General features: G+C 36.4%; 1 protein-coding gene across 9 annotated transcripts in view; it reads right to left on the bottom strand.

Moving 5' to 3' along the window:
• Nucleotides 1–24,264, bottom strand: part of LOC145496235 (uncharacterized) — a 47,620-nt gene that overhangs the window by 17,848 nt on the left and 5,508 nt on the right. For 7 of the 9 annotated variants that reach the window (XM_081475924.1, XM_081475927.1, XM_081475921.1 and 4 more), the window contains exons 2-6: nt 15,570–21,084; nt 15,445–15,497; nt 7,272–7,452; nt 4,077–4,118; nt 602–658 (exon numbers count right to left, since the gene is read on the bottom strand). In XM_081475924.1, coding sequence (XP_081332050.1) covers nt 602–658; nt 4,077–4,118; nt 7,272–7,452; nt 15,445–15,497; nt 15,570–15,771 — 535 coding nt within the window. In that variant the 5' untranslated portion in view covers nt 15,772–21,084. Of the gene's footprint in view, nt 1–601; nt 659–4,076; nt 4,119–7,271; nt 7,453–15,444; nt 15,498–15,569; nt 21,085–24,264 lie in introns of those variants that run through there. The other 2 variants (XM_081475929.1, XM_081475922.1) reach the window with 2 other exon arrangements.

Below are 24,264 nucleotides of genomic sequence, written 5' to 3' on the forward strand. Positions count from 1 at the left end.
TATTTTGCAGTTGTGATTTACGAGCTGGGCTCTCGTAAAAATACATTGACATAGGACTGTCGTAAAGGTTTAATTAAATTTGATTCTCAGGATCTTTTACACATGTAGTGACACACGAGTAATTTCAGGTCAGACACTTGCAACCTGGACTTGCAACGATTTTTAATAAACTTGTTTTTGTCTGCACTTGTAAATACAATGGTCCGACTTGTAGATTACATGAATTGCGTAAAAAAATTGACCCCAGGTTTGATGTTATGCGTCTGTTATTTTTATCGTTCTTTGATGCAAATTTGTCCTTGTTTATAGAGTTACTGGTCTCCAGGAAAACAGTTAGTTGTCTTTTCCTCCAATCTAAATGTTTCCTTTGTTTTTGTCTTGTGGATCATTGACATTCCTGGCAAAACAAATCTGCTTCCTTCCGGACCAGTAATTAAGTTTAAAATGTTCACTGAGCCATGGGCAATAATTGTCATGTAGTAATGGCTCACAAAATGACAAGCATCCTCGACCTTTCCATAATTATGCAAGTTCTCCCAAGAAGAAAGTATATGTTAAACAACAGGGTTACACTAGTCTTTAAACTGACCCAAGAGATTACCTTGACTCGATACACTAAAGTTCAAACGTCGGCGAAGGCCAGGGTCTTCTGTGTTATCTACAAAATTGAAAAATCCATGTAAGTACAATTAAAGAAAAAAAGATCTCTTTCTTTAAGTTATGTGGAATGCTTTCCATGGGTGTAAGTAGCACATTGTGAGAGTAATATTACAAATGATTATAAGTTCCAGAGGTAAATTTGTTAATTGAATACTCTGATTGATCAAAAAGCTTAGTTTATTAAACCACAGCTGTACCTGTATAATCATCATGCTACATGTAGATGGTAAATATGACATTTTTAAACACTGCTACTAAGCTACGCCATGTTAAACATCTAGGCAAGTGAACATGACAGACATTTGATAAATGAGGTGCACATGTGTTTCCTGTTTAACTCTTCCTTTTTAACTTTGAACATACTTTTGCTATTAGTAGTAGGTTTGTTTGTCTCATCTTGAATGAAAATTTAGTATCATTGAACCTCCTGTCATGTTTCTTTCATTTGGTTTCCTTTATTTTGGACCTTTAGGTTTTAAAAGTGAACAGTATATCTGCACGCCGGATTTCTTCATATTTAATTTATGGCGACCTCCGTGGTTTGTTTGTTTAGTTTATTCGCTTGGTTTGAATAGATTTTGTTTTATTCTTATTCGGCTACTACAGAACACGGAAGAAAAGAACTAAGTGGGCAGTAATTTAAGACAGTTGAAGTATGATTGATCTCAACAGAACTGATTTGACCTGTTTTTGTCGTCTATCTTTCTTTCGCTGCACCATAATATTAATTTTGTTGCCCGTGAAGAAATTATCTGATTTCTTGTTTTTGAATTGGTTTTCGGATGCGCCTTTTTGCTTTTATTTTCCTGTGTTTGTATTCGGTTTCGCTTTGTCCTCCAAAGTCAATAAATAACTCGTTTTTGTGTGTTCAATTTTTTCAGCTTTTGTTGCACAGCAAAGGAAAAAAAATATAATTTCTTGTTTTCTTATCAGTTTTAATACATATGAAGTAGAGTTCTTTTTCTTAATATTTTTTTTAATATTTTGGCTGTTCATTTATTCAACTTCAAATACACAATGCCTTGAAACCTGATCTTGTGACTGCGGTTACTGTGTATATGGTTTGTTATTGTGCTTACACTCATTACATCACACTAATATTTTCATGCCAAAAATTATGCAAATTAAATTTGAATCCGAGCAAGCAGAACAAGTCAGCTTCTCACAACTTTGTCACTCATTTTATGTAAGTAGAAGTCGACTTGTGGCAAGTCTATCTGGAGGCATTCGTGCAGGATATTTTTGTCTACATAAACATTAACTTTGAATGGCTACCCACAGTCACAATCTGTTAATACTCACATGATGCAACTGCAAACACTCATCCACACTACGCCGGTGAAATTTGAAAAGGGTGTTTTCATTCTGAAAACCCATCAAATGTTTTCTGTCCACACCACGCCGGGGGAAATTGAAAACACAACAATTAGCAGTCATTTTGGATTTGTGCATGAGGAAAATCCCAGCAGGAAGATCACATGATTATCAAGACGTCATCGTTTTCAAAATGCTCTGTTTTTAAAATGTTTTCCGTCCACACTAAAACACAAAGCCAGCATTTTCAAATTTCTCCAGTTGGAAGAGCGTTTTCGTGTAAAGAGCACCCATTCTTGTGACAGATTATTGTGGACAGAAGGGCTAACTGTGGAAATATAGCTGCATTTTCAAATTTCTCTGGCGTAGTGTGGACGGGCCCTCAGGATAGTTGTTTATCAAGTATTACAAATAAAACTTGATAGTCAAAATTGCTAAAATGACGCACTGGCCGGTAAACACGGACCAAGTGTCAGATAAGATTGACACCTCTGGCGATATAACACATTGTTCTTGCTGTGGTGGTTTCCACTGGAATGCTAGCAACCTCATACCAAGAGTCTTTGTTCCCCTTGACCAGCGGTCGAGAAACAAGTGACTCTGGAAAGATCGGATTTGAAGTCCAAAAACATTGGACTTACAGTTGAATTGCACCTAGCTCACAAACACATGACTCAATCAAGTTGCTTGGGTTTTCTTTAACCTGTGAGGGTACCCTTATCGGCTCTAATGTTTCAAAAACAAGAGCCCAAAAATCTGGATGCTGCTGCAGGCTAATTTTTGTTCTGATCATTTTTATTGTTTTCAAAGCCAATGAAAATCAAGGCTATGATGGAACTGGAAATTCTTTGTTGTGGATTTTGTTCATTCTATATTCTTCAGTATCAGCATTCCTACTTTGGTTACATGAGCTGGAAGTCTGTTCCGCTGTTTTTGCTTAATTTTCTCTAATTTCTCTCTATAAGGAAAATAACCCTCCTTTCCTTGTTGCCTTATTGCAACTTGAAATAAAAATATTGCCCAGACTTTGCATTACATCAGAAACTTCCATTGCCTTGATTTTTCAATATTTACAATGCTAGACAGTAATTTTCACTTTTCACCCACATTTTCTGCCAACTATTTCTTGGTGAAACAGAAACAAAAATGGTAATGTTTAAAACAAATGACATTGTTCACTGTTTTCAAATGCAATAGCATGATCATTTCACTTGTAATGCCTCCTTATCCAAATGTCACTTAGTTTCTTTTGTGCACTATCAGTGAACACTGAACTACTGTTTGTACTCTAATGTGAAAATCAACCACATTTTCTCTAAACCAGATAACATTAAACATGATCCAAAAAATAATTTAATTCGTCTGTTCAATTCACAAGTTTGCTCACAGACCACTTTGATTAATTTCCTTATTTTGTAGCTTTTAAAATTAGACTGAGGCAATCTGTGCCCAGTTTGTCCCAGGCTCAGCCCATTTCATTAAGCTGTTTGCATTTTATACAGCCAATTAAGTATGGCCAGTTTTCACCTAAGAACTTAATGAACTATCCCTACACTACAACAATAAGCTATATTCCAGGCACATCTATCATAAAATGTACAGCCAGTCAAGCACTTCATTAGAAGATAAAAGTTCCTGATCACAACTTTAGAGAACTCAACTTAAATGTTTGTTGATAAGCTGTTTAATTTTTAGTAGAAATTTAGACCTTAATGAGGTTAACCGTTAGCCGCAAAACACGCTAACAAAAGCAGTTGTGCATTAAAATCATAACATTTTAACTCTTGGGCGCAAAAAAATATAAAGCATATTAAAAAGTAGCCGGCACCAAAATTAGAGTCTCAAGATCTCTTGTCAGGAAACTAACATGTATTAAGTGTATTTATAAGGAATGATGCAAGCTTTAAATGCATGGGGGTTGAAATTGAATTTCTTCTACTGCAGATTATAGTAAAATTATGACAAAAATGAATATATGCAAGCAAACTTATGAAAGATCAGCCTCAAAGCTGCTTTTGTTGTGTATATAACTGTGATGATTAATCAGGTGTTTAAAAATATTGTATGTTAAATATCAGGATTACGCTAGTTTAGAAACTCACAGCATTCCCCATCTTCCTCTTCTTTGTCCACTCCAACGTCATCTACAAGATTGATAACTCCATGTAAGTACAAACGAAAAAGGAAGAACTCTCTCTTGAATTTGTATTGTAAGGAACACCTTTTACAGGTGTAAGCAGCACAGTGTTTGAGTTTTATCACAAATGAGTATAATTTCCAGAGGTAAATTCAATAATTAAATATTCCGACTGGTAGAAAAGCTTGGTTTATTACACTTCCATTATAGTCATCGTGCTAGGCAGTGAACATGACATATCTAAACATTGCTACTAACCTATGCCATTTTTAACATCTAGGCAAGTCAACATGGCTGACAAATGATAAATGAAGTGCACAGATGGTTTCTTTTTTACAAGTATTTCTTTATTTTGTAGCTTTAAAAAATAACAAGACTGAAACAATAATATTGTGCCAAGTTAGTCCCAGGCTTAGCAAACATTGCTGAACATTTACAAAGGCAACATGAAGGTAAATATTAATACACATTTGCCTCGCTTTTGGACAAGAATGTTTAAGTAGTAATACTTTGATTATGTGATCCTCAGGCTGGTAATGATAGTATCAAAATATCTACAAAAATACATTTTTTGCCCAAGTAACTGTGATTTCCCTGCCAATTTTGTCTTAAATCATCCAAAATAACATTGATATATTTTAGCCCTCAGAGTTAGTCCACGTCTCAGCTATTATTTGGAGCAAAGTCAATTTCTAATCGTCTGTTCCTTTAGCGGTAAATATTGCATATGCAATGGCTGGATAAAAAAATCACAGATCAACCCCACACTAGAAACTATGGTGATTTGAAAATAACAAGAATATCACATACATAATAAATGACATTCCCTTCATTTGATTATTGCAGGATGTATTCGCCCTTGTTAATTGACAGCCTGTTTTGCATCGAGTACAAGCATTTTTTTCTTACTCATTGTTGCAGTCAGTTATCAAAAGCAAGCAGATTTATTAAGGTACAAGTATAATATTCTGAATCTGCTGGTGAAAGAAATGCACACATCATCAGCAGGTTCACTGGCGCTCAATCTATTAAGATCAGAGTAATGGCACACAACGGTCAATTTTAAAAAAGTTACACTTAAAGTTTTTATATGCATAATTTGAACTTGTAAATTTCGGCTTGTAAATACAAGGATTCAATAGCAGTTTTTTCCACACTGGAATTTACATGGGTATCCTAAGTCAGGATACAAATGTAAATTAAAATTTTACCCTTATAATTGCAAAATCCGCTTGAATGCACATGTATTTTTACAACTGCAACTTTTAATATCTCTGCCACCCTTTCAAAATCTGTATGCCTATTTAGAAGTCCAATGGGTGGATGAAAGCGTCTACAGAAAGATGAACCTTCTCTCAAAATTCTCTTAAATTCTCGATCTCAAAAAAACTGTCTTTCCTCAAAGTTCCCAGGTTGTTAGATAACTTGACGTCTCAGGAGCTCGTCAAGTTCCTCTTCACTAAAAGAAGACATGTTTTGACATTCCAAATATATGTGTTTCTTAATCTTTTCAATGCGAGGGCGAGACAGCTGCCATGTGAGTTTAGCACTCACAGCTTCTTTCAGCACATTATACTTTCAGCACATTATAATTCAGTCATAATAAGCTGGAACTTCTGGTTATCTGACAAAGGTTTGGAAAGAAGCCAATCGACCGCTTCACATTTTGCTATCGTAAGTGTGACAATCTCTTGATGCTTCTTAATCTTTGAATCAACCTTTTTACAAGAGATTATCAGCCCAGAAGAAAACAACGAGAAACTGCTGGCTAAGCTGCCTACTTAGGATCCTGGCTAGGATTTCTACCAGCGTCACTACAAATTCCAATTTGGTGTCCTTTAGGGACCAGGGACCGGTTTCTCAAAAGCCCCGGAAACTTTTTGGGCTCGTAAAGCCATAGCAAAATCTCGAGCCTCACGATTACAAAGGTATTTTATTCGCATATTCTTAATATGAAGAGAAGTTCCCTTCATACAAGAAGTTTCAGGCGTATACACTTCTCCGTTTTTAGATACAGATGGACTAAAAATGGCTTTATGGGCCCGAAAAGTTTCCGGGGCTTTCGAGAAACGGGCCCCAGATGTGTTTGCTCAACACGGTTACGTTTTATTTATTATCTCTAAATGAGGTCCTTTGCTTGCAGAATGTTGTGAATTGATTCACAGTGAGTCTCCTTTCCATTGATGCTTTCAACTGTGGCTTGGTAGATCACAATTTAGGCATTCAACACCTAATGGGCATGTGGATTTTGCCTTTGAAGTTTTTGTGATTCTAGTTATTATTGTAATACCAGTACTTATTATTGTAATAGACTTAATTATTAGTATCCAAATTTGTAAATTGCACTGTTTATTCAGTTTTCAACTGCCAGAGGTGTTAATGTTAAAGGTAAAAGGTAAAGTCTGTATACGAGCCAAGTGGCCCACCAGGCCAGAGGTTATCCCAGTTTCCATAGCATGAAGCAACTAGAGTATTTCTACTCCCCCCTGGATGGGATGCTAGCCCATTGCAAGGTTAGAGGTGTTAATAAAGTACTATTATTACCACTACTATTATTATACAATTACATGATCTATCTTGCGATCATGGATTATTCTCAAGGGTGGACTTGTTGTGGATGCTGATTTTGCTTTCTAAATTTGGCATGGACAATGTATCTTCCACAGGAGAAAAAGTGTCTTTTTTTCCAGTTTTTTTCTCCTGTTCACCTATGAGGGAAAAACAGCCGAAGGAAAGGATTTCACGATGGGAAACTAAAGTTTGTTCCCTAAATTTCAGGCTGGAAGATCTTAGAAAATCATTTAATGGAAGAGCTGCTGTCAGTACCTTCCCCAAGGTAAAGCTCCTCCTGAAAGACATTCTCTGCCTGTTCAACAGAAAAAGTTGTTTTTGTCCATGCCACTGGCACAGAATAGCAAGAAATGAATTATGGTACTGTACCTCTTGGACCTCTCAGCAGGAAAGTTTACACTGGTTGATTTGCAACGAACATCATACCATGTAAATTGTATGACTGTATGCATAAAATTAAAGTTTTGTGTGCAAACATCAAACAACTTTTAAAAAAACTTCTGCCTCGTCTCCTCCACATCAACCCACTAGCCTTTTCTGACAGCGATGTGTAATGTAGAAATCAAAAACAAATGTTTCTAGAACCTACCTTTTTCTTCCAGGATTTCCTGAAATGTTTGTCCCAGTTTACCATCCACTAATCTCCAGCAAATTTTATTCACTAAAGCATGACAAACTTCAATTTGCCGTTTGGAAAACACTGCCATCATTTCTTTGAAATGATGGCTATTTTCAGTCTTGGCCGCTGCTATGAGCATGAAGGTATCTATCTGGCAAACAAATTGGAAATTGCAACTAAGTACAGTAAAACCATTATATTATCATGATTGAAAAACGTTACTCTGGTTTAAAACAAATGTAAAAAATGTTAGCAAAAATTTTTTATCTGTAAAAGTCCCAACGTTTCAGCTAAAACTTTAGCCTTCATCAGGGGAAAGTGACGAGGAATTTGTAAAAAGGCACGTTCTTATACTGTGCTGATTTGCTGATTTGCGTAGAACGTGCCTTTTTACAAATTCCTTGTCACTTTCCCCTGATGAAGGCTGAAGTTTTAGCTGAAACATTGGGACTTTACAGATGAAAAATTGAGTGCGCGCACAGGGATTGCAAAAACAAACATGCCATCAATTGAGCGATCATTTTATTTACTCAACACCCGCACTATCTGTGCTATTTTTCTCTCTATTATTGAACGCAGTGCGGTATTGATGACTTTAGTCTTTTATTACAAAGATATGTTAGAAAAGGTAACGATGCAAAGAACCCAGCAATTCTCGGCTTTTTCTTTGTTACCGAAAGAACCCAGTTAAATGCAGCACATGCGCAGTTGCTCGAAAAATTGAGACCGATTGCTTTTGCAGAAACTTGCCAATTTCTGACGATCCAGTCGTTAGAATTTCAAGAAATTTGGCAAAAAAATAGTTCAGAAACCACGTGAATGATCTATAGCAAAAAATCTGAATTTTGACATAGGGAATTTTTAATAATACAGAACATGCAGTGAAAACTATTTACGACGATTACGAAAATCGCCTATGTCAAAATTTTATTAGACCAGTGTTGACAGAAGGGATTTAATGTCAATTCGTAGTGGGCAAATGATGAAAAAAATCTAACCACTGGATTTTTTTTAAATAAACAAAAACCATTTTTTAAGCCTTGTTTTTAACCAGCCCCGTTGCCATGGCAACAGCACACACCTAAGCCAAAATGCGCGAATAAACTTTTTTGTGATTAACCTTGACTCTTGCAAAAAATGGGCGCCAAAGCATAAATAGCTTAAAAGAAATGGTGAATTAGGCATAGGCTCTTGAAAACTGTGTTCGGCCACCTTAAACTGCAGCAAAAAGCTGATTTAGTAGACCAAATTACTACTGACATGCAATCAGTTCGATATATTTATATTCCTTGATATTAGCATTTATAGAGTATAGAGTAATAGACTGAAAGTGACAGAACTTTAAAAGCAACAGGTTTTTTGCAAAACAAGTTTCGAAAATAGGACAATATTAATGGCTAGAAAGTTCTTGTTTTGGATGAGGCACTGACATGGCTACCAATTATGGCTTGGCAGCTGGTGTGTTTCTTATTTACGCCACAGGCAATGTATGTTTTGAATTCCATTTGTTCAGTATGGTAAATTGTTCTATTGAGTCAAAAATTAAGATGTGGGATTGGAATATTGAGTACTTCTTACCATTGTGAGATGCTGGTGTGGCCAGTCAAAGTTAAGGCTAACCTGGCTGGATATGGGCCAAATTAGCTCCAATCTACTCAAAAAGGCAACGTGACAGCATGCCTTTCTTTCCACTAACATAGCATTTTATGACATTTTTGCTCGGGCATGCACAGAAATCAAAATTTTGGACGAGAAAGTGACCTACGTCTTTAGGCTTTTCGGTTTTTTTAATTTGTTTTTCACCTTTCCTTTCTCTCCTTTTCTTTCCTTTTAGCTGCAGTGATGGACCTTCTACTGGGCTTGTTTCCAGCTCAAAAAAGTTCGAGAAAGCCTCACTGAGACGGGCAATTTTTACCATGGAGTAGCCACATGTAGTTGCAGGAAATTTGGCACTGAGTTTTTCACTCAACTTTTTGAGCATTTTCATGCATATTTCAGGCTCCATTGAGCCATTCACTCTGATCTGGGTATCACTAGAAAGATCTTTTCCCCTTGCAGAAGTTGAGCATTGATGATGCCTATTTTGGTCAAAGGTGATGATGTCAGAAGAGGAACAAAGGCCAAGGCTCATAATGGCCGGTTATGAGCGGCACGGGTGTCAATGGGTTAATGATGTGGTACTTAATAAAGCGCCAGATACAAGGTTTTTCTGTGTCAGCCAAGTTAGAACTAAAAATTGAGTTAAAGCTGCTTAGACTGCCATTACAAATGCATTCTGTACAACAACATTTATAACAAAGTTTTGATGCTTCATCAGAGTATGGATGCACGGTAAGCTGAGTTTCAAATTTTTACTTCGAAAATTTTGACAAATTTGACCACAAACTTGAGCACAATTAAGTAAACGTCTCCTATGACTCAGACAAATGAAATGGCATCAAGTAAAATCAAGCTATTTGTCTGCAGTAAACATAGCTGCATGGAAACCAATGTTAGCAGTACTGAGTAGCCTTAATTAAAACAGTACAGGAATAACAAGTTTTGCTAGATTCCAACAAAATGGTAATCACATGGCAAAAATATACAAATTCTCAAGTTAGCGAATCCTTCCATAAAATTTGTTACGAAAGCAGAAATAATACAACAGATGCAAAACAATGACAGAAAACACCAATTGAGCTGTCTCTGTTTACAATGAGAAGCTTTAATTTTGTCAAAATGCTCCAACCACACTTACATAGAGTGTAGCAATGCTCGTTTGCTTACTAGAGATCTCCAGTCATCTCAGCAAAGTGAACCTCAACAATTACAACGTTCACCTGACGAGTAATTGGTTGAAAGCTTGCTCTGATAATCTCTTGTACATGGACTAAGATACACTATGACAAGCTACTGCTACAGCTACTTTGGCTATGGGGGACTAGGGTGACAAGGCCGTTTTCTCCGCAAAACTCCCAAACAGATTAAGACTTCACTGAACAGCAACGGGGTGTGTAGCTGCCGAGTGTCTTGGCAAAAATTGCTTTATTCAAGGACACCAGGGACTTTATTCTACTCTCACATGACATAGCCATGATTTATCACGAGGATTTCCTTATCCTGTATCCGTCTAACATCCCCAGAGCTTAGACTTGCCTACCAGCAGATTTTAGAACCGCCTGTAATTCCAACCACAAAACAATATAATACTGATTAAAACCTCAATTCCAGCATGGGCAGGGTGTTCGTAAAACGTGATAAGCCCAAAATCAAATGCAAAACTTTCAGTTAATTCTAATACAATCCATTTTGAACAATAGCATTTTAACCCATTGCATGCCTATATGATGTACCCAATACGTCATGATTTTTGTCCCTCTATATTATGTACTGCGTACATCAAATTGTTTAGAGATTTAGTCAAACTCCTGGCACACCGGAAACAAGTTTTATCGGCACCTGGATTTTTCGACAGACTTCGTTCCCATTGCTATGATGTCATATTGATATCAAATTATGTCAACCTTAGTGAAATTAACCACGTTGAAGAGACACTTTTATGACATTTCAGAAAATGTGTACATGTTCCTAGTTTAAGTGAAAAAGCTTATGGCACAAGAAGGTTTTTACTAGACACCAATTTTCAGTGAAACTGATGTGGCACACAGCGTACACAATGGCCAGGCACTTAAGGGGTTAATCCAAGAACAACCAAAGAATACTTTACAAGGCATGACTATTTAAGCTGAAAGGACAATTCTAAACGATTACGTAAAGTTATTAAAAAGTAATGAAAATAACTTGGAGAGGTATAAAGATAAACACAAAGATGTCGAAAACCAAGGTCTACAATGGGACCTGCTCAAAATGGAAATAAGAGGCTTCTCAGTTATGTATTCAAAATTAATTGCGAAGGCACGAGAAGAACAAATTGACCTTCAAAACAACGCCAATGAGTTGCGTCTAAAAGCAGAAAGAAACCCAGAAGATAAAAGAGTTCTTAACGAATTTACACCTCAAAAGCATACTGCAATACAAAACTAAAGGCGCAATCCTCAGAAGTAAAGTGAGGTGGTTTGAACACAGCAAACACGATACAAAGTATTTTCTTAATTTAGAACAAGAAACTTCTGCTAAAAGTGGGTGACAAAGTTGAAACTTAAAGACAACATGTACACCTACGACCAGTTTGAGACTTTACAAGAAGAAACAAGGTTTTATGTATCGCTTTACACGTCAAAGAACCTCAATACGGATAAATTCTCACAATCTCCTTTCCTTAATCCAAACGATGTAACACTGCTTTCGCAGGAGGACAAATTAACAGGTGAATACCTCATTTTCACGAACGAATGTTTGAATGCACCGAAAAAATTCTGAAACAATAAAACATCTGGTAATGTCGGCTTCACCTCTGTGTTTTATAAATTCTTCTGGCCAGAGTTGTGTGCACCGAAATGATTGCTAGTTTCAACCATGCTGTTCATTTAGGAACCCTGTCTATTAGTCAGAGACAAGGAATAACATCACTAATTTCTAAAAAAGATAAGGACACTTCATTATTGGAAAACCTGAGACCAATTTCACTACTAAACATTGATTACAAGATCCTCACAAACATAATTGCTAAAAGACTGGATAAGTTATTGCTGAAACTTATAAACCCCGATCAAACTGGATACCTAAAAGGCCACTATATCTATGAGAATGTGAGACTCATTCAGGGCGTCTTGTTTAATACAAAACACACAAATATCGCCGGAAATGCAATCTTTCTTGATTTTTGAAAGGCTTTTGACTCAATAGAATGGGAGTACTTAAAAGCTGCCTTGAAGGCTTTTAACTTTGGACCAAACCTCTTAAAATGGAATGATGTTTTACACAATGAAGCTTCTAGTTGTGTAATAAACAATGGCCACACATCCTTTTTCCTTCGTTTACAATGCGGTGTTGGGCAAGGCTGTCCTCTGTCTGGCTTGCTTTTTATAATTAGCATTAAACTTTTTACAAGAGCTCTCAAAAAAGGTCACCCAATTAAAGGAATTAATGTTGAAACAAAAAAATCAAAATTATGCAATATGCCGACGACACCATGGTCTTCTTTAGGGACGAAAAGTCAGTGGAGCAACTATTAAGACTACGAGACAAGTTCAGGTCAATGTCTGGGCTAGAAATCAACAATTCTAAGACACAAGCAATGTGGCTTGGATGCTGGAGAGACAGAACATGTAAACCCTTTAACTTCAAATGGCCGAAAGAATCCATCTGCGCTATTGGCATATATTTCTCCTGTAGCACTGAACATGCAGACAAACTAAAATTTGAGGGAAAGATTAAAATTCCAGAAAAAAACTCTCAATGGCTGGAAACAGAGAAAACTCACTCTACTGGCAAGGATAAACATTGTTAAGACTTCAGGTTTGTCTAAGCTCATTTACAGTGCGTCTGTTTTTACTATGCCCAAGCATTTTGTGAAAGAAATAAACAGGATATCATTCAATTTTATATGGAAAGGTAAATCAGCAAAAGTCAAAAGAAGTACCATTACTAGACCAAAAACAACATGGCGGACTTAAAATGCTAGACTTTGAGATTAGGGACAAAGCGCTCAAAGTCACTCGGACCGAGCGGTTGAAATCACACTCCAGTGCATCATGGAAAATAATTCCAGAGTTAATTGTAAAACAAAATGGCGGCCAAACTTTCCTAATTAAGTGTCAGTATGATATTAAGACGCTTTAATTCCCTTGACAATCTGCTAATTTTCTCACCATACCTTGCTAGGATACTGGCAGAAATTTAACTCCACAACAATGCTAGATATCGACAATGTACCAGATAAAATTATCTGGAACAACCGTAATTTAGTAATCAACAGAAAATCTATTCTTTATAGCTCTTCATTCAACAAAGGTATCATCAGCATCTGCAACATAATTAAGGAGAACCACCAATTCCTCCCTAGCCGAATTAAAACAAAAATTCAAGCTAAAGATCCCCTTAATCCTATAGTATGGGCTTATATCTGCCATTCCAAAGGAATGGAAGTCATCTTTAAAGAACTCTCCCTCCAACGACAATGACATCATAGAAACGACCATATGTTCTACCAAACCGCTGACTACCCGCGCCTCCTATTCCACTTTCCTAAGATGGTTACCTCTCATATTTGCGAAAAGAACATTTTTAAACACGGGTTCACGAAAGAAGATATTCAAAATGTGTATTTACTTCCTTTTACAAAAACTAGGGATACAAAGCTAATCACGTTCCAATACAAAGTAATTCATAACATCCTTCCTAATCAAGTCAGCATGTTCCGAGCAGGTATAGGTATAAATGACACTTGTCCTCTGTGTAACAGTGAAAAAAACCCCAAAATTTACATGTTTTACAGCTGCACGGAAACTACAATGTTCTGGGGTCGTTTCACTAATTGGTGGTATCAAACATTTAACCAAAACTTAATTCCAAATTAATGCATAATCTTGTACCGCTGGTACCAAAAATTACCCACGTTTTTCTTGAAAAGAAAACTTACAATAATTTCCAATCTACTTGGGCCACCTTATTGTAAAAATTTAGGTACTAAAAACCGTTAATACTTCTGTCACTGTGCGAGCTACGTTTCATACTTTCTTATGCCAGAAACTATTTTTTTTGTCTTTGTTTTTGTTTTATTTAATATTGCTAACTTTTAAAATTCATGTACGTAACATCAGGACATAACAACATTAATAACTTTCAAAACAATGCAGTTTAACAAAAGACTATCGCAGGTAGTTTAACGCTTATTACAGTTATGACCTACAACAAAATAGCAGGTGTTTGTCACGGTTATTAAACTGAACAGTAACCTGTAACTCAGAAATGCAAAATGAACTAAAACAAATATGTCTACATTGGATTTCTGTGTTTTTTGTCCGCGAAAGTAACTATGTAAAATGTACTAAATGATATTATTTTCTCTCCTCACACTAAAGCAGGAAAGCCGTACTAGAAAGCACATCTTGATGTCACCGGAAGTGATTCTGACTGCAGACAGTGAGTTTGAGAAACAAACTTTAAACTTGTGTGGGTCAACCTTCACAAGATCAACCTAGGCAGAATCACAATGTAAGCAAGATTATAAAATTCTGCCTTCTACCGAAACTAATGATACATTTGAAAAAAATCACTTATTTCGACTGGCTAAGAGCAGTGTACGTAACGCAGGGGCAAATTACAGCGAAGACTATCGGTGGTCTTCCAGGTATTTCAAAAGTGGTCAAATCTCACCTGAAACCTTTCCAAGATAGCTGAAAATAATTAGATGTTTTCCAAACATTTTGCAAGATCAACCAAACCCTTCCCAAGGCATATCAATATCACCCGATTATTTCAAACACTTTGACAATAATAAAGTGTATTATCGTTTGTCTCACGATGTAGTCACTTGAGATGTAGATCGCGACGTTTCGACTGCTTACTGTTATTCTTCTTCAGGCGATAAGGTCGACTGATTGCACAGTATCATTTATATCACAAAGCTCGGCTGTGATTGGTACATTTCGATCCTCCTATTGTTCCATTGTTCCGGCGAGTAGCTGTTCCCTCAGTGGTCCACTGTTGCACCATTCTCCTGTTGTTGTGTTTTTTGATCGTGGGCATCCATGCTTCAGGAATTTCAATTCGACTATCCCTGTTGATGTTATTAGGGTGAAGTCTTATGTGAATAGCTTCCTTGACCCAATAGGAGGATCGAAATGCACCAATCACAGCCGACCTTTGTGATATAAATGATACCGTGCAATCAGTCGACCTTATCGCCTGAAGAACACTAGCAGTAAGCAGTCAAAACGTCGTGATCTACATCTCAAGTGACTACATCGTGAGACAAACAATAATACACTTCATTATTGCATCTACCACAATGAATAACAACAACCTTTCCCTCGACACTTCCGACGATGTCCCAAACCTTCCTGAAGAATTGCAAAGATTTCTCAATATCATCTGAAGATTGCCAAGACTTGAAAACTTTGTTGGAAATTTTGCGGATATTTTCAGAAATTTACTAAGTGCCTAACCAACTGGTAAATATGTAGACAAATCAGATTACAGGATTTAGTGAGCTCCACTCGTTAACACACTGTGAGAAAATGAAATGTAAAAGTTGCAATACCTTTTTCAAAGTGACGTTTTCCAAGACATCAGTTAGTTGTCTTCGATAGTCTTCTGCAAGAGAATAAATCACTAGAATATTGACAAGAATACTGAGTTTCAAGACACAAAATTTGTTTTACGTACCGGTTAAAAATGTTATCAGCCTTCCGCTGATTTTTTGTAGCGACGATGGCCCTTCTTCCTGCCCGCCATCTCTAGGGATGTTTAAAGTAAAATTATTACCAACAGTTTTCCACACATATATCGTTAAACTAGTGTGAGGTCCACATTGGAGAAATTGGATTTTTTTGGCAGGTTTATGGAGCGATTGGCAGGCAAAAACCATAAACTTGTAAAAAAACAGACAAATATTCTCACCGCAAATCGAGCAAGCTAGCTCAATAAAGTATTAATTATACATCAACATTTAATTAAGCCAGTAAAATCAGAACTGCTCTTCGTGGCTCTTTGTAATCTGCTAACTGAATTGTTTTAGATTAATCTTTCTAATCTGACAAATTTAGTTTAAATTGATGCGTGTTGGTGATCCATTCTCAGTAAATAAACGCGCAGGCGAAAGACTATCTAATATTTTGCGTTTCTCATGTCACTTGTGAACATTTAACTGAATTTGTCTTCCAAACATACTTACTTTCTGCCCATACTTATTTTGGCGTGTTGCATTAAATTACAAGTTTAAGTGGGACTGAATTACAATTTTCTCGAATTTTGATCGGTGTTCATGCAAAATTGCCAGCAGATCCCACAAAAATGAAACTGTTAACCTAAAATCAATTGATTGAACTGTCTTTGGCTAGAATATCAGACGATTTGAAGCACTACCGGTCAGCTTTTTTCCTCACTGAATTTGCAATTTTTTTAATCTTGTATTAATTTGAACAGTGTGTCCACTTAATCGGGGCTCAGTTCTCTCAGAAAACACAACAAATTACAGTAATTACTATATCTTGGTTAGAAAGAAAGAATCAATCTATACATTGAGAGTTGAGAACGTTTCACAGCGATGTAAACGTCTGTGTAGCAAAAATCTTAAAAGTTTTTTTATTTTTCATTAAATATATAAAAAACTGATTGGTAACAAGAGTTTAACCCCAGAGTCAAGTCAAAAGAAGTGGCTAGAGGATTGTGACCTACCAATAAATGACAGCATAAATTGGACTGCTGCCTATCTTTTAGCTAAAAAATGCACAAAGAGCACTAAGCTGTTAGAGTTTCAGTTTAAATTCTTACATAGACGTGTACCAACCAATAACTTCTTTTAAAATAGGTCTACAGGGCGATGAAAATTGCAGTTTTTGTCACACCTCTGAGTCAATACTTCTTTTTTTTTGGTCATGCTGCCAAACATCTCACTTTTGGAATAAACTCACTGAATAGCTGAAAAACTTAAATTTACCTCCTAGAGATTATGCTTTAACATATATTACTGCTTTGGGTCTGAGACCAGATATCTCTCAATTTGTGCTTCTCATCCATTACTGCTTTCTCTCAGCATGATATCACACAAGGCTCGCTAAAACAAAAGATGATCATCCAAATCTTACGCATTTCATATGCACAGTAAAATCACAATATGAAATAGAAACAAAAAGTGGAGACACAAAGAAATGGACACCTCTTCCAAGATATATGAGGATTTTATTAACATTTTAGATTATATTTTCTATACCTATCAGTATCTATCTCCTACCCATATCCTACCCATTAGTCTACTTCCAATCTCTTGTCAGATGCATAACTCACTTTCCCTATAATGTATCACATGCCTTTGGTCTGTCTTTTTGTTTCTATAGTACAACCTCAAGCTGTAATGAGAACTATCTATTTTTCTTCTTTTTTCCTTTGCCCCTTGTCGTCACTTTATTTGTTAGTGTAAGTCGTTTAGATATTGTAATTCAAATAGTGTAAATAATTAGAGCAATACAATGTAAATAGAGCTAGTGTTGTAAGTAAGCATTGTTTCCCTTGTGGTATTGAGAATAAAAACAAAATCGGAAAAGTGTAAAATTTTGTATTATCACGAAGTGAAATCTGACCTTTTTTCCTTCAGTTACTTGCCTAGGCCTTCAAACTGGCAAAGTATGAGAGAAATCGATTTTTCGACAGTGGCAACAATTTCTTAGGTTTTTAGTGGCAATTACTCTTGAATTGTCACCAGTCCTCTGAACGTCTCTTTTCACCTCTTTGCATAATTGTTGCATCAGCTTCACGTAGTCCTCATTAAGGTTACTAACAGGATTCATCTTTGCTTGTGAAATACACCTCTGTGTTTCAATCACTGACAATCTTTTGTCATTCAGCTTCGTCTTCTATGTGCAAGTGTGACCAGGATGATACATCAAAACATGAGATTGGCACACTGCCCTTTCACAGTTCTTACAAAAGAACTTCAGCTCTTTCTCGTGCCGTTGCTTTGAACAAAACACAGCTCGCTTTAGCACATCCTCATAGTCCATGTCTGGAGAGTCTTTGAGCACCAGAACACTGTAATGTTACACTGTTCACTAGTGTTCCTTGTTCAATCGTGTGGCTGCTTCCTGTGTCAGGGATGTCAGATTTTCCATGTACTTCCGCTTATCAGCTATTGCTCGACACTTCAACTCTTTGTACATGTTTACCACCAGGTACATCTCTTGGAGAGAGGGAGAATGGGGAGACGCTAAAAAACACGTATGAGGCTCGTGCGCTTCACACGCAAGGATCGTGGTTACGGCACTTCGCGCCTTCCGAAAATGTCCAAAAACGACTGTTTTGCAGTCTATAAGTCATGTGACATTCACTCCTTTGGCTTCTGTTGCCTGTATCCTAAACACACCTTACTGCTTTCGCTGTGTGCAGTTACAATGTTCCCCCAGATCTTATTCACTTCTTCCTCATTGTTCTCCCTTTCATTTATTTCTACAAGAGCCTGGAATCTGTTGTGCACCTTCAGAGATGGCTTAGAAATAAGCATTTTAACTCAGCCTCATTCCCAGGTAGGGGCCTAATACGTTATTTTTTGACATGCGCGTGGTTCTGGGTGTAAATTTGGCATGGCTCCATATCAGAAAATGTTTACCTTATAGAGGTTAATAATCCTGGAATTTTCATGCTTTTATCAAAAAATGAACAATTCTGGTTAGTTTTGGACTACTGAAGGAAGCTCCACCATTTCCATTAATCAGCAAGTGATCGACTTGATTTTTATCTCTTCCTCCTGGTCTATGGATCTTTTGGTGTGGAAAAGGGTGCTCCCTGTCACCAGATCATTTGATGTGCAAAACTCCACAAGCCTTTCTCCATTTTCGTTGATGATACCACATCCATGACGTCCCATCACCCTGTCACTGCCTGAGTTATCAGCACCAACTTTGGCATTCAGGTCCCCCATGATGATGATAAGATCTTGCGATGGGACCTGTTCAATCTCTGCCTGGAGTCTAAGATAGAAGTTGTCTTTCAGATCATCTTCACTGTCATTAGTTGGAGCATAACACTGAACCAGGGTTAGATTCTTACACCTTCCCTTTAGCCTAACCTTTATGAAGCTACTATTCTAATTTATTATAATAGGCTTCCATTCCGGGAGTGATCTATTTGCTCCTTTTTTCAGGATAGTCTCCACGCCCTCATGATGTTGACCATCGTCTTACCAAGAATATAATACGGTCTCGCCTGAACACAGACTTGAGTCTCTGTTCCTGTCCACATACTTTTGCGTACACCTAACACATAAAACTTGCACCTTCTCATTTCTGCTATGTTCTGGGCAAACTTTCGAGTTTCATACACAGTACATACATTTCAAAATCCAAGACTGGTCTTGGCTTTTACTCCAACTTCATGCCAGCAGTTCCCTTCTGGCTTTCACCACTGGCAGTCACATGGTTCGAAGACCTTGGAAGGCCTGCATGCAGGTTGTTAGTTGTCTTTGTTGTTGTTTTCATAACTAGTAATTTTTCCAGGATGAGATTGTTAGCCTCAAACTCAGACATGGGACTATTTTTAGTCTGGACCCTACTCGTTGACCTTTTCAGTTTGGTAGACCATACCAGGGGTATGAACACCCCCGCCAGCATAGCTCTTGGAGTCATTGGCATGCACAAGCCACTCAGCCATGCCAAAGCAACAGTCCCAGAGAGTGGTCTTCCAAACATGAAGTTAAGATATTTTTACTTACGAAAAATCTGATATTTTGTGCAAAATGAATTGAAAAAAGCAACTCACAAAATTAATTTGTTCTTGATTTCTATGCGTGATTGAAATTTCTAGTTCATAATCTAATTGTTAAATTGATGTGCTTGATGTGTGAAATGTGACTGATCAATTGAACAAAAAATGATTAATAAGTAGTTTGAGATTAACTGAGCACATAAGTATGAAGAGACAAATATGCCTGGCAAGAAGACAGATAGACAAATGATGTATAAACAGATAGAAAAACAATACTCAGTTTACTTAACTTCCATCTTACATGCTTACCTGACGAGGGGAAATATTTAATGGCTCCTAACACAGCTGGAAAACCATTTCGAATCAAACCAGACCTGTTTCTGTTCTTATCTCAGTAAGGTCTTTCAGTTGCCAGAATTTCAGGAAAAATTATATTTTGGATGCAAAATTGAGTGGGTGGTTTTTATAGAGAAGGCCTCCTGGATTGATTTTCTGAGAGTGTCGAGAATCGGAAGACAGTCACGAAAAATTGATTTTTCTTTTAAAACGTACCCTTGGGTGAACTTATTCAAGGGAAAATAGTTTAAAGTTCCAACCATTTCTTTTACAGCCAAGAGTTAAGAAAGGTCAAAATATGCATATAATGGCGGTTTTCGCAGCTTAAAATGTTCAGAATTTCACGCTTCTTTACGAAAACAGTGGGGACGTAAAAAAAATCCAATGTAAACAAAACTTGGCACAAATATTATTTCATTCTTATACTTTAAAATCGTGTACTGCAGTTTTGATGGATTAAAACAGCCCAACTTCTATGTTCCAAGATGTTTTTCCTTTCTCTATTTACTGTTTACTTAAGTCTTTTACCATTCTATGTGAAACTTGAACAATTGAACGTCAACAAATGGCTAAAATGAATGAAATGAGTACCTAAGGAGAGACTGGGCACTAGTAGGTTGAATCACATTTTTCTCAAAATCTACCTGTAAGACCCACCTCAAAATTTCAGGAATAAGAAATTGGCTCTGACGTAACATTCATGCAAAGTAAAATAAAAATCTGCAAGACAGATTTCAGCTATTTTTGATTTCACATTTTCTTAGTTTGCGAAAAATCTGTGCTACAGATTTTTATTTTACTTTGCATGAACGTTCAAGCTTCACTTGGACTTGTAAAAGACTTAAGTAAACAGGCTGTTGTAATCCATCAAAACTGTAGTAAGCCACCTTAAATGATTGCATTGCTATGTTTGAGACAGTCCAGACATTAAAATTGTTTTATATTACTGCTCAGTTGTACTCGTTAGGAATGACCTGACGTGAATGTGATGTTTATTTCGGGTTTAATGCAAAACCCAGATAACCTGGACACTGGCACGACTTTTGGTGTCAGTATAACTGGATTCACTGTTTTACAGTCAATTCTAATTTACCACTTACATTTTGTTCATAAGATTCATGTGGTTTCCTTTCTTGTTGATTACTTCTCTCTACAAACAAATGGGAAATTTAATAATTAACCATCTCAGACAATGTTTTCTAAGCCATAACCAGTCATATTTAAGGGGTGTTATTTCACACCCCAAATAAAATTTGAATAAATTGTGCACTTATTTTGTGAATGCCCCCAAAAGGAACAATACCCTGAAAATGGTTTTCCTAGGACTTCAGATAATCAGCTCAGTATCCTTTAAGTATTGAGAAAGGGGCCCTCACTGGTGTATGAGAAGACATTTTGTTCTATTCCACAAGGGCCATCGTCGCATCCGCTAAGAGAAACAACTGGCTCATGAAACAAGGAGAATGTGCAGTTTTCATAACAAATTTACCTTCATTCAAAATCACCACACTCATTTACAAAAACACCTTAATTAACCTAAAGCAGTGTTCGGTGACCATTTGCCATTTTGGCTGTGGCCAAATTGAATTTCATGTAAAATACAAAAACACACATCCTCCCAGACAATGCGCATTAGTAAATGTGTGAACAATAATAAGGAAGATTCAAAAGTCAATAAAAAAAAATAAAAAAGTAAAAATAAAAATAAAAATCTTAATTGACCACTCTCCCAATGGGGCTTGTAAGGGCCAATGAAACTAAATGATGAAACAAATAATCCAAATGAACATAACATGGTTAAAAATTCCAACCGGCAGGAGGCAGGCCAGTTGGCTATTTACAAGCATGACTAAAGAGTTGAACTAGGGTCTGCCTAGAAACAACTCCAGCTAAGTAAATCATAGTATCTCCAGGAATGTCAAACCAATCTCACTAAGAGTAGCCCAAAGAAAACTCACTCTGATGTATAACCTAGCCAGTGAGGTCTACAGTGAGGGCCTACATCCATACCTCAACAGACTCACACCTGCGCTTTGGTACAATAATCTGTGCAAATTGCCATTCCAACAAGAAATTTTTTTCACTTGGTCTTTAGTTAAGCAAGACGAATTTAATAAAATTCAAAAATGGTTAATTATTGTGAGGGACTTTCAATCAGGATTTCCTACCCTTTCATTGGCAAAGACGGCAACGGTCTAAAGTGTTGTTGTTGTTGGTGTTGTTGTTGTTGTTGTTAGAGAGAGTTTTAAGCATGCATTACGCACGAGATTTGATTCATTTTCTGATCACAAGGTTAAGTTATTTTTATTCTAGTCTACTCTTGATCCTTTTTAGTGTAACTGAGAATTGGGTCATTCTTTTAAGTGTAGGTCTGTCAAGTTATGGATACACTTAGGAGTGAGCACTTGAACAACAGACTCATTAGATAAACGCACGGTAAGCATTTTGTTCTTGGCAGTACCAAGAGGGCATTGTGTAAATAGCCCATTGGTCAGCCTCCCACCAGTTGGGATTCTTAATAGTTTATTTCTATTTGCAATATTTGGTTATTTATTTACAGTGTCCTCAATTAGTACAACAGTGCTCAATACATTTGACACTTAAATAAAGTTATTATTATTATTAATTATTATATGTTATTGTTATTATTATTATTATTATTATTATTATTATTAGCATGAACTAATTCTTTTTGCTCACTCTTAATTTGCATGTTTTGCAACTGCTTGAATATGCCCAGGGTATCTGTTTGAAAGTTGGGCAATTGAATCCCATCATTTGGTTGAGTTGGCTAATCGAACATAATAATGGAGCTCATTTTGTCAATTGAACAGAACCGAATGTTTGAGTGCAACTGTAGTGATGTATTGTTACCTATTATTTGTTTGGTCACCCTCATTATTGATCTTGCTGCATAACTTGAAACTAAAGTAAAATGCACTTCACATAATTTAATGACAAAACTGAAGTGCATGAAAAGAACAAAAACTGCAGTGAAAACTCTGCCTAGCAATTGCAAATATTGGGGGAACACAAAAGGAGTAAAGAAATTCCAAAGCTAGATGTGAACTGTGTTGGCTATACTCGCGGACACATTGATCAACGCAATGATGAACACAAGCATTCAGACATTGGAAACACCTACGTGACACACTCAGATCAGATGAACAAAGATCTTCAGGAACAATTTATCATCCTTAAGAAATGTTGTGGCAAATTTGAAGGCTTAATTTATGAAATGCTCTTTATCCAAGAAAAGAAACATAACCTGAACTAAAGTAAAGCAAATCTATTTAGTATTTAATTAACACTCTCCACATTCCACCTTGTAGAGTTTTTAATTACATGTAATGAGTCCTTTACACATATTCTTAGTATATAAAGAACCAAGAATTTGAAAATTGGTAATAACCATTAAAAAAATGCATAAAAATAAATTAATACATCAAGATAATCATTGTGGCATGACATATTTTCCTTAGTTGTATTACAGCATTCTTTCCAGGGAACATTTAGTAAACCTTGCTGCTGGAATATGAATTTCTTGGATAGCTGTGGCATTGAGATGTCTGCCTCTGCATTTGAATCCATAATACTCACATACATAAATACATACATACTCACATACATACTCACATACATACTCACACACATACATACATACTCACACACATACTCACATACATACTCACATACATACTCACATACATACATACATACATACATACATACATACATACATACATACATACATACATTTATTTGATAAGTACGTTTAAAATAAGCAACTGTACAGCTGATGTGGACCTACTACTACTAAGTCTAAATAAGAGAAACAGAAATTTACAATACAATTGTCATAAAGCTAAAATAGTATATACAATAATGATAAAAAGAGTAATCAAATAATTTAAAAATACCTAAATTCAGGGTTCTTATTATAATTTACAGAGCATTCCTTTTGGAAACTGATGTCTCTGACATAGGTCTTAATCGTTTTTATCTTCCTTTTAAAAGAAAGAGGGTTTTCAAGCTATTTGACAGAGTCAGGTAAAGAGTTCCAGGCAATTACAGCTCTGTGTTTAAATGAACGACGGCCCTGTTCAGTTCTTGGCCTGGATACAACAACATTTAACAATTTCCTAAGACTATAAGAAGAAGCGTTCTTCTTATAGTCTTAGGTCATGATCTGTAGATCATGTCATTCTGGGTGAGAAAGTTAAGGCCCTGGGAGTGTCAGATGATATGTGGATATGGCTGATGGATTATTTAGCAAATAGAAGCCAATTGACACAAATAGATGGTGCATTTTCGGAATCTAAACCTGTAA

The sequence above is a fragment of the Orbicella franksi genome, chromosome 8 (assembly GCF_964199315.1).
Source record: "Orbicella franksi chromosome 8, jaOrbFran1.1, whole genome shotgun sequence".
In the NCBI taxonomy this organism is placed as follows: Eukaryota; Metazoa; Cnidaria; class Anthozoa; order Scleractinia; family Merulinidae; genus Orbicella; species Orbicella franksi.